This window comes from Stigmatopora argus, chromosome 2 (assembly GCF_051989625.1).
Source record: "Stigmatopora argus isolate UIUO_Sarg chromosome 2, RoL_Sarg_1.0, whole genome shotgun sequence".
Lineage (NCBI taxonomy): Eukaryota > Metazoa > Chordata > Actinopteri > Syngnathiformes > Syngnathidae > Stigmatopora > Stigmatopora argus.
This window is the reverse complement of record NC_135388.1, coordinates 20,439,707-20,450,509: the sequence shown is the minus strand read 5'-3', so window position 1 is coordinate 20,450,509 and position 10,803 is coordinate 20,439,707. Positions and strand designations below refer to the sequence as shown.

The 10,803-nt window shown below is 40.8% G+C and overlaps 1 protein-coding gene across 1 annotated transcript; it reads right to left on the bottom strand.

The window, feature by feature from the left end:
- Positions 1-5,824: 5,824 nt before the first annotated feature.
- On the bottom strand, positions 5,825-7,424 carry cart3 (cocaine- and amphetamine-regulated transcript 3). The gene is made up of 3 exons (XM_077587411.1): positions 7,082-7,424; positions 6,390-6,473; positions 5,825-6,287 (listed from the first exon to the last, which is right to left on the bottom strand). Exons 1-3 carry the CDS (start codon positions 7,280-7,282, stop codon positions 6,180-6,182), a joined length of 393 nt encoding a protein of 130 aa, XP_077443537.1. The 5' UTR covers positions 7,283-7,424; the 3' UTR covers positions 5,825-6,179.
- Between the last annotated feature and the right edge of the window lie 3,379 nt (positions 7,425-10,803).

Genomic DNA, 10,803 nt, shown 5'->3' with positions numbered 1-10,803 from the left:
GTCATTTTTAATCTTCTCCCTGCATTTGCGCATCGCTGCAGCATTAGATTTTTTCGCAGGTGGCTTACCGCCTTTTTTCTTAAATGGATTCATGTTCTGGAAATTTTACAAATCAAAGCAGGAATTAGTATACACATAAACATAGCATAACATGTTAGCGTCATCTCTACATATCTGTTGTATATTTAAAAATATGTATTTCATCTCTACATATCTATTGTATACACCTTTTAATAACGGTAAAGACAAAATTTATTAACGGTAAAGACACAACATTCCACCTCAGCCTTTGACATTGGTAGATGGTATTTCTTGGCACTCAGTAAATGATAGTGTTCTGCATGCATACACCATGCCCAGTTCATTAAAAAGCAAAGTAATTATGTTCACCAAGTTTTTAGGACATCGGTAAAGACATGGAATTGTTACGACATTTCACAGGTATGGTCCTTACCTTGGTTTTAGTTTCATTCTCATGGCTTCTGCTTAGCTGGCGTTGACAATATGGCTGACAACATCCTGGTACTTCTCCCACACCAGCCACCTGGTGTATTTACTGTGAATTTTTTGGTGTATTTCTCATGTGATAACGGTAAAGACACACTAACTGATATGAAAGGTACATCAGTAAAACTGTTTGCAGTTGCAATTCTTTTGCATTTTTCTCAAAGACAACTTGAGTGAAAATACTATTGAAACAAATCTAAACAACACATTCTAAATAGAGACAAACAAATAAATCATAACCCGACTTTTCATTCCTATAAACTGTGACACTAGATTCTGGACATCTAACGGAGTGGACAAATTCAACATAAACTGGCTCTCAATGTATTTGTGTCTCAAATAGATTTCTCTTAAAATTGGTGCCAAATGTAGTATAATATGTGGCAAACAAAGCAGTAGTAATTAATTTTTATAACTTTGTAACACATAAAGGGAAAGTCCAGGGCCATATCTTTACCGTTATTTGCTGAATTATGTGAAAATGACCCTTATACATCCAAAATATCAAATTATTCACTCATTCATTATCTGAACCGCTCTATCCTCGTTAGGGTTGCAGGGGGTGCTGGAGCCTAACTCCACACAGGTGGCCCAAGCTGGATTTGAACCCAGGACCCTAGAACTGTGAGGCTGAGGCGCTAACCACTCAGCTGCCAGGCCGCTAATATCAAATTGTTCAAATTAAAAAAAGAAATAAGTCTATCTTGACGAGAACCTGGTGCTTTTTTAATGACAGAAATTACAATTGTCTTACCAGAAGTTTAAGGTGTTGTGGTTGCCATTGTGCTTCTAATGTCGAAATATCTCGATTCTTTCGACGGTTCATATTACTGCAATAGTTGTCACTTTTGAATAAGAAATAACAATTAAAAAATCTAAGCTGAATTTTGTTTTTTTTCATAATCACAAAAAGTACAATCATGCAGCGAAACCTTCAAAAAAAAAATTCTGTGTTCCGAATGGGTGTTGCCTACACTTAGACAAATTCAAAAAAGAATTCAGTACATCCAGGAAGTGTATCTGTAGCGGTCCACTTTTCACCAAGTCTGTGGGTGCGTGCAATAATAGCATGAGATACACATTGCGCAGTTATCAAGGCTGATATTTGAACGATCGGACGCCAAAAAATCTAGTTTTTGTGACTATCGACTCCTTCGTTCCTAATTGTTGTGGATCCATCTTTAATCCAGCAACCCCCACATTCTCACGAGGATGGGCAGTACGGAAGATGAATGAATGAAATTGCATGATAAAAATGTGTTTGGATGTTTATACTTCTAACAGTTTGCCACTGCATAGTTGAAACCAACAACGTAGTGAGAGGCTTGGATTCCGGCAGAGGGCATATGATAAAATGAAAAGCAGTAGTCAAGGCTAGTTGACTTTATACTGCAAAAAGTCAGAATATGAAATTGAAAGTGGTTAAGAGGAGGAAGAAAGTAAGTCCCGAAGAATCTAATTCCGGAAGTTCAAACCAGAGGCAGGCTCACCATAACATGAGGCAAGTGGATGAGAAGGAAAGGTAAAAGAGAGGTCCCTCCATGGAATGATCTTGGGCTAATTAACATGGGATTATGGGCGCCATTTGGATGGTAAATATCTTACATTTAAGCTTCTGAACTCTGCAAACGAGCATATCTTGCTCAGAGGAGTCTTCATTAAATTCTTTTTCATTTCCTCTTCCATTCCGCCCATCCTCGAAAGGGTGGCGGGGTTGTTGGAGACTAACCCAGCTGTCTTCAGGCGAAAGGCAGACTACACCCTAGACTGGTCACCAGTCAGTCACAGGGCATTAAAATGTAAAATTCATTAAAATGTTCTGATCAAAACAACACAATGGTCTACTTAACAGTTGGTCCAAAATTTGGGTCGGATCGGACCTAAAATGCCAATCATTACTTCGGGTTCGGGTCGGGTTCTCTCGCTGAAAAAAGAAAAAGTATACTAAAACGTGAACGGTGCCTTCTTAATAATCTCCCCCTGCGCCATATAGAGAAACAAGAAGTTAAGGATAAACTAAAGACAGGAGAACTGAAAAGATAAACACGCACCGGTAAGAGTGAGGTGTGGAAAAGCTTCAAATTGATTGTTGAATATGCAACAGAAACTTGTGTTGGCTTCGCTGAATGTAGTCAATGTGGCGCTTTGCTTTCATACGAGAGCAAAAAGACTGGCACCTCGACGCTGAGCAGGCATTTAAACTTTTGAAATCGCCAAACATCTATATTATCATATACAAGATGTAAATGTTTATACAGTCTTGTTTAACTTAGATTTCGTCACAAAAGACAGGCTTTAATCTGTAATCATAAATCACCCGTCCTCCTCCTCCCGACTCGGGAGTACCAAGTCCTCACAAATGAAATATGAAAATTTGGGTTTGTTTCGGGCTCGGCCATGCAAATCAAGTCAATCCGCCGGGCTTGGGCCGGGGCGGCCTCTAAGACCCGCGGGCCGGGTCGGTTGGGCCAAATTTTTTCGACCCGATCTTAGCTCTAGGTCAGACGGGGGGAAAAATAAAGGCTTATATTGGCAGTGTTGGTGTTGGAAAACTTTCCAAAAAAGCTTAATAAATGTGTATGGAACATACATTTTTTTTCTCGATACAAACAATAGGATTTTTTGGAAAAGATTAAAATGCTGGCCTTCACAGCAATTAAACTAAATGAATGAGGGCACAGTGTGCGAAAAAATCACTTACATCACTTCTGTTAACTGACTTTGGCTTCGTGGTGAACAGCGAAATGGAATCAAGACTTTGTTTTGTGCCTTAACGTGTGGTTTATTTTAGAAAGAAAAGGACTACAGGTTGTGGGGCTCAATATTGTCCAATCTATAGACTTCTAGACCATCGTCCTCCCTGAGGTGACATTTGAAATTTAAAGAACAGTGATTCCTATATTTGACAGCTATTTAAAAGTTGACACTTAAAACTTGTAACCCTCTCTAGGTCAACTAACTATTTTTAGTCATTTAAACAAACTTGGGTAATATTATTACCTTAACTTCTTGCACTTGGAAGACGGGGAAACTGTTATAAGTGACTTCCCTGTCCTCCACTTGCTACTAGGACTCAGCACTGAGGTAAAAAAAAAAAAATATATATATATATATATATATAAATATATATATTTTTTTAAGTTCATAAAAACGGGAAATTCAACGCTGAAATTCGCAAGCGGAAGCCACTCCCCTGTCCTCCACTTGCTACTAGAACTCAGCACTGAAGTAAAAACAAACATTTTTTTTAAAAAATAGGGGTGACCCTACTTCGCGGTTTTTCATTCATCGCAGCCATGTCTGGTCTACATTAACCGCGATAATCGAGGGATTACTGTATTTGAGTTCATCTTTAGCTCAGCACGGGTCTCATCAGCAGGGTTCCCAGACACAAGGTATACCCTCAAATTATGTTCCCTCTAAGCTGTACGGATGCGCAATTGCGCACTATTCTCGTCTTCTCTGCGCACAGCAAATCATATGGAGCGCACAAATAAAAATTCCTCTTTTTTTTCTTCTTTTTTTTTTCTTTTTAGCTGTGAGGCCGACGCGTGAACCACTCATCTGCCGGGCCGCCCATTCATAGATATTAATCATTACATTTTATTATTACTAAATCATTTATGAGTAGACATACACCTGCTTATGGCAGGTGTGATACTGGTGTGTGCCCATAGCGAGCAATGATGATGTTGCTCACACCGGTACTCAGTGTGCTCAGGGAGGTTGTCTTTCTGCCCAGACAAACAAAAAATTAGAGGGAACATTGCCCTCAAATGAAAACAAGGATAACAAGCTGACCTCTGTTGAAAAGAGCTCACCAGTTTTAAAAGATTGTGAATTTTATAGAAGTCATCATTCAAAAATGGTCATACCTGCAGAGATTTTTAGAGGTCTCGTAAAGTGTTACATGTTGATGCATTGACACGATCAATGTTAATTCCTGTCGAAAATGTGGATTCACTTTCTGGTGCTACTGATTGAGAAACAATATCCAAAGATTTAACTATGTATGATAACATTTAATTTGAGGTACACTTGCAAAACTGCAACTGGAGTTCAAGCCACCTGACTTTGGGTGAAATGCAAATTTTTGCCTTGGATGGAACTTATTACTCATCAATTCAAGTACCGTAATTACTCGAATATAACACGCAGGTTTTTGCAAAATAATTAATTCCAATAGTTGGGGGTGCGTGTTATAATCAAAAACTAATTTTTTTTTTTTTTTTTTTTTTTTTTAATTTTTTTTTTTTTTTTTTTTGTGTCTTGTTACATGGCCCTTAGCCTGGTGCTTTTTCTTGCCAAATAAATTGAATTGAAATTGAATTGAATAAAATAAATTACAAATTTTCGATCGAAAAAAGCATTGTCAAACTCACTTTGACGCACGGATTTTACGTCATCTCGTAGAGCCGACGCACGGATTTTACGTCATCTCGTGAAGCCGAGACCACCACTGCCCCCCTCTAGCCTCGTACCGGTCTCAGTTCACCCTCTCTCAGTTCAGTGTTATAATCAATAACTAAAATAAATTACAAATTTTCGATCGAAAAAAGCATTGTCAAACTCACTTTGACGCACGGATTTTACGTCATCTCGTAAAGCCAATCGGATGATGTGTTGTGGGAGGAAGAGGAAGTGGATGAAGGAAGCGTGGACGTTGATAGGATTCTCAACGATGAGATGTATGAGAGGACAGACAAAGAGAGAGAGGAACTTTTCATTTGAAGGATTCTAATGAATAAATTTGTTTGAACAAAACAATCGTGAAACGAAGAAAAAAAGGTAAGATTTCTGATTTTCGTCAGCGGGAAATTTTAGGTGCGCACTATATTCGAGTACTGCGTTTTTCCAGATTTTTTTGGCCCAAAGTTATACCTGCGTGTTATTTTCGAGTGCGCGTTATATTCGAGTAATTACGGTACACAAAAAGAAACACAACATTAAATCGCATTAATAAGCAAGCACAAAAAAAAAAATTGTCTTGGAGTGGAGTGAGCAAAATTGTTGCTGCTTGCAAAAAAAGTCAGTCATCACTTTCCAACTAGTGATTTGATATATCTATTTCAGATGAATGAATGCTCATGTTGTGGTTAAATGCTGCTTTCAGTTCAATTAGAGATCATTTCATACATTCACCTCCTTTACAAATAGGTAGTTACATCCCTTTCAAGAGTCACATTGGTTATTAAAGAAATATTGGACAATGGCACTGCTTTACAAAACACAATTCACCATTTATTATTTTTCTCAAGATACACAAACATTGCTCTGAAACAAGAATGCACAGCTTTTTATGGATAATACATTAGGACGTGTGTGTTGTGGCAATATGTTGACTCATTGGCTGCCATTGACGGCGATAGACGTTGAATACATTTAAGCTGTTGAACTGGATTGGCTGTTTGTGGCCCTCATTGGCTGTGAACAAGTTAAAAAGTTTAGGTTTATCATCTTTAAATGAGTTTGAAGTATTATCACTGTGAATGGCAGCCAATGTGACTCTTACACGTATTGTGCGTTATATACAGTACATATTGTATAGAGTTGCCTGTGATACAAAATAAGATCAATAAATTAGATTTATCCACTGCCCCCACATTATAAGGAAGTGAGCTACAGTTTGCCACGCTGTTGCTACATTCTACATTAAGAGCCGCGCTGCAGGCTCATAAGCATTTGAGCAGGAAAAAGTTGCAGAAAGCTCCTCGAGGACAGTCGCACATCTTTCCGATTCGAGCGCCTTTCCGCACCGCGCATTGTTCTCCAATGTCACACTGTCGGGCACAAAGAGCACGCTTCTGTCAGCACGCCCAAAATGAAATGGGTGGCAAAAAAAACAAAAAAACAACAACAAAAAACACCAGATTTGTATTTACCGTCGGCACTTGGCCAAATTTCTTCTCCCACATTGGCAGTCTTTTAGCCTGCAGCTTTTCAAGAACTTCCTGGAGAGCTCCAAGCTGCAAAGAAATGTGCACAGAAATAAATCTCATTATTTATTGATGATTTATTTGTCGGGGCGGCCCGGTGGAGTGAGTGGTTAGCCGGGTACTCCGGTTTCCTCCCACCTTCCAAAAACATGCATGGTAGGCTGATTGGACACTCTAAATTGCCCCTAGGTATGGGTGTGAGTGTGCATGGTTGTCCGTCTCCTTGTGCCCTGCGATTGGCTGGCCACCGATGCAGGGTGTCCCCCGCCTCTGGCCCGGAGTCAGCTGGGATAGGCTCCAGCACCCCCTGCGACCCTAATGAGGATAAAGCGGGTCAAAAAATGACAGATAAGATACCTGTCAACCTCTGCCGATAACTGCCCTTATAAATGATTATGATTCCCCTTACAAACTCCCAAAAAACCTTACAAACACTGTACGACTCGTACGGTGTTTGTAAGTTTTTTGGGGGGTTTGTAAGGGGAATCATAATCATTTATAAGGGCAGTTATCGGCAGAGGTTGACAGGTATGGTTTGTCTGTTTGTTGTTATTTTTGCACTACGTGGTAAAAGCTTTAAATCTGAATTGAATAATGAATTTCAAGCACTATGGAGCACGAGATCAAGATTCCCTTACCAGTTGCTTCTCATTGGTAAAGTTGGGATCTTTCGGGTAAAAGTCGCGCAGGGCTCTCGGGCTCAGCTCCTCATCGGATTCGGGGTCGCTGAATTGGGCTTGAGAGGGCGAGCAGGAGTGCAGAAGAAGCAGCAGGGCGCACAAGAGCGCGCCGCTGAGACGTCCGGATCTCTGCACCGTCCAGCTCCCGGTGCACGACATCGTCTTCGTTTCAAGTAGTGTCTGGGAAGCGCCACACACCTTTTTATTTGACGCGTGCGATCAACTCGCTCCACCTCGCCCCTTGATTTTTATTTATTTAATACTTTTTTTCTCTCCCTCCAGCTCCTTCCAGGATTTGTCATGCGTAACGGGAGTCTGAGGTGAGTCATCCAGTCAAAGTTGCTGGGCAAATTAAGCTTTGGAAAGCCAAGAAGAATAACATCACCAGGGGGTGATAAATGGGGAATGGTCGTGAATGGAGGGGGGATGAAGAAAAGTGTTTATTTGAGAGAGGAGGGCACGTTTAATCTTATCTCATTTTCTGAACCGCGTCATCCTCATCAGGGTTCGCGGGGGGTGCTGGAGCCAATCCCAGCTGTCTACGGGCCAGAGGCAGAGGACACTAAGAATTGGTGGCCCCCCAATCGCAGGGCACACGGAGACGGACAACCGTGCACACTCACACCCATACCTATGGGCAATTTAGAGTGTCCAATCAGCCTACCATGCATGTTTTTGGAATGTGGGAGGAAACCGTAGTACGCGAGGAAACCCACGCAGACCCGGGGAGAACTTGCAAACTCCACACAGGTGGACCAACCTGGATTTGAACCCAGGTCCCCCACTGTGAGGCCGACGCGCTAACCACTCAGTCGCCGGGCCGCCCTGGCCAGTATTTAAAAGTAAAAATACATGGAAATATGTGCATTTTTTTTGTCATTTTACCACTTTTAAAGTTCAAAATCGAATCCAGGTTGGTCCATTTGTGTGGAGTTTTTCCCGGGCCTGCGTGGGTTTTCTCCGGGTACTACGGTTTCCTCACACATTCCAAAAACATTCATGGTAGGCTGAATGGACACTCTAAATTGCCCCTAGGTATGAGTGTGTGCATGAATTGTTCTCTCTCCTCGTGCCTTGCGATTGGCTGGCCACCAATTCAGGGTGCCCCCCGCCTTGTACCCGAAATCAGCTAAGATAGGCTCCGGCACGCCCGCAAACCCCTTGGCCCTTGTGAGGAAAATGCAGTTCAGAAAATGCATAAATGAATGAATGATTAAAGATGCGCTAGATTGCCGTCGTGACACTCCTATTAGTGTGTTAGGACTAAGCTCTCTCACCAAAGGTTTCCATATTTTACCTCACAGGTTAAGGGAGAGCCTCTTTTAAATTCTATACCTTTATTAACTCCATAAACCAGAGTTGCTCTAAATTGGATTGGATAACTTTATTGGATAACTTTATTCATCCCGTATTCGGGAAATTTCATTGTGACAGTAGCAGAGGGTGATTAGACAGAACAACAAAGCAAAAGCACAAAGTACAAAGCAAATCAAAGTAAATGGGATCATTAAGAATCACCAAATCAAATCATTAAGACAGAAAAGCAGCAAAAAATACAAAACGAGCAAGAGTGGACGACGGAGCTACCTCCGCCGGCTGCCACTTGAACGGCGCCATCTTGGTTGCGGTAGCTAAAACGGATAGAGACTCAAAAAGACGTTGTAAAGTTGGACAAAAACTGGGACCACACACAGGAAGTCTTCCACAAGATGGGGAACTTCTGCAGACTGGGACAGAGGTAGAGAATATGCAGAGTCACTCTTCCAAGCTTAGCCGCACAGTTCCTCAGTAGTCTGGAGCTGAAGACAACAGCAGCAGGGAGACAACAGTTGGAACCTTCACGAGGTGTCTCCCGAGAGGCCGCCCGTCGCGGCCTGCGAATCCGACAAAACCACCCAGAGGTCCCACCCAGGAACGTGGCGCCCTACGTTTTTCATCCAGTCGGAGATATTCGCACTGCCCCACACTTCCGGCTACCCCCTGGATGAACTAATCCGCGTTCCAGTGACAGCTCTAGCGCTGCTAAGGGTAATCCTCAGGCGCCTGGGCCTAACAACAACAACAACAACAACAACAACAACAACAACAGCAGCAGAGTAGAACCCCTCCACTCCGTTTCCCGCCTGGTAAGTGCCGACAGCTCTTCCATCTTATCCCATGATGGAATGGTTGGTCAAATATAAGTTTTAAAAAATGACCATTTTTTTGAGTCTATTTTAAATAAGCTACTTTTTATTCGATTTTTTACACTTGTACTGTTACTTGACTTATTTCACTAATGGAAGAATAACTAACTCCAGCCCTTTCCACTCTTGGTTTTAGGTATGAACAATAGTGATAGGGGCTGCTTGCTTTGCCAACAATACAATTTAAAAGAAAAAAATGATTCATTATATAAGGTTGACAAACAGATATTTTAGACTATAGCAAGATTTATGAACATAGTTGTTGCTAGAGCGCCCAATTTATTTTCTGCTTAATTAGTAAAACACAGCTGTCAAAACCGCCGTGGTGCTACCTTGACAATTAGGGGCTTATTCCACTGCACAGAGCAGAAAAATGACAATAGGTTTAGTAAGCACATGAGAACTTTGTTGATTACTGTGTATAAAGTACACAAATTATGAGACGTTTATTTATGTGCTATATATTCATTTTTAAATCTTTGATAAATCTGCCAGAAGACTGCTCTTAATGCTGAATTGTGACAAGAACATAAAAACATAAAAAATAGAATGAAAAAAAAAGACGTACACAGGGAAGCAAATATTCATAACAAGACATATCTCGGAAATATTCTGTGCAACTTCCAGCCAAGTACTGCAATGCAAAGAGAACATGTTTTGAGTTGGGATAATGAGTGCTGCTTTTCTCATCCTTTTGTGTTACTTTGTTTCACCTCACTGCTCTCCCGTCTACATGTGTTTGGTGGTAAATGGAAGAGCATAAAACTTTGATCATACTGGAGGCTGCATGACTCACCCCCCACATATTTTTAAATGACCGGGACTCCTGGAGATCGATTAGACTTTTCCTTAACAGCCACAAATTCCTAAGTATAGTTGTGCCCCCCTAAAAATTCAGCTCTGGGGTCCTGGGTTCAAATCCAGGTCAGTCCACCTGTGTGGAGTTTGCATGTTGCATGTTGGAAAATGTTGTTTGAGGTTCTCTGTGCGAATATTAAAGAACCTAAAAGATTTTTCTCAAATATTTATGTGAGAAAGTAATTGGTGGAAATATGCAAATAGTTAATTTCAGTGCAAATAATTGACCGGAAGGTGGATGAAAATATACTGCAATGATGGCAATTTGAGATATAGTTTATATAACATCATCCTTAAAAAAAAAGAAAGACCATTAACATCCATTGCTATTGTTTTGGATTGCAGCATTTCGGAGATTCACCTTTGAGATCACACAAAAACACTAAACTGTGTAACTGTTGCTACGGAGCAAATATTGTACGGGGTTTAACATTTCAAGTAATCTCTATTTAGACTTCACAGAATACCATTACCTCTCCTCTACCTTAATTGTTTTTGTACCCATGTAATGTAGAAGTTACTAAAGGTTTTCAACATATTTCCGTTGCCACTGAAAACACCCAACTTCAAATGGTTGTTCTAAAAAAATAGCAAAACATTTGGATTGTAACACTTTATAGCAACATACTGGTTGCT

Excerpts from the sequence above, each read along its gene's own strand:
- cart3 (XM_077587411.1), bottom strand. The coding sequence starts at position 7,282 with ATGTCGTGCACCGGGAGCTGGACGGTGCAGAGATCCGGACGTCTCAGC. Across the intron at positions 6,474-7,081 it reads TTACCAATGAGAAGCAACTG|CTTGGAGCTCTCCAGGAAGT; the intron begins GTAAGGGAATCT and ends ATTTCTTTGCAG. Across the intron at positions 6,288-6,389 it reads AATTTGGCCAAGTGCCGACG|TGTGACATTGGAGAACAATG; the intron begins GTAAATACAAAT and ends TGTGCCCGACAG.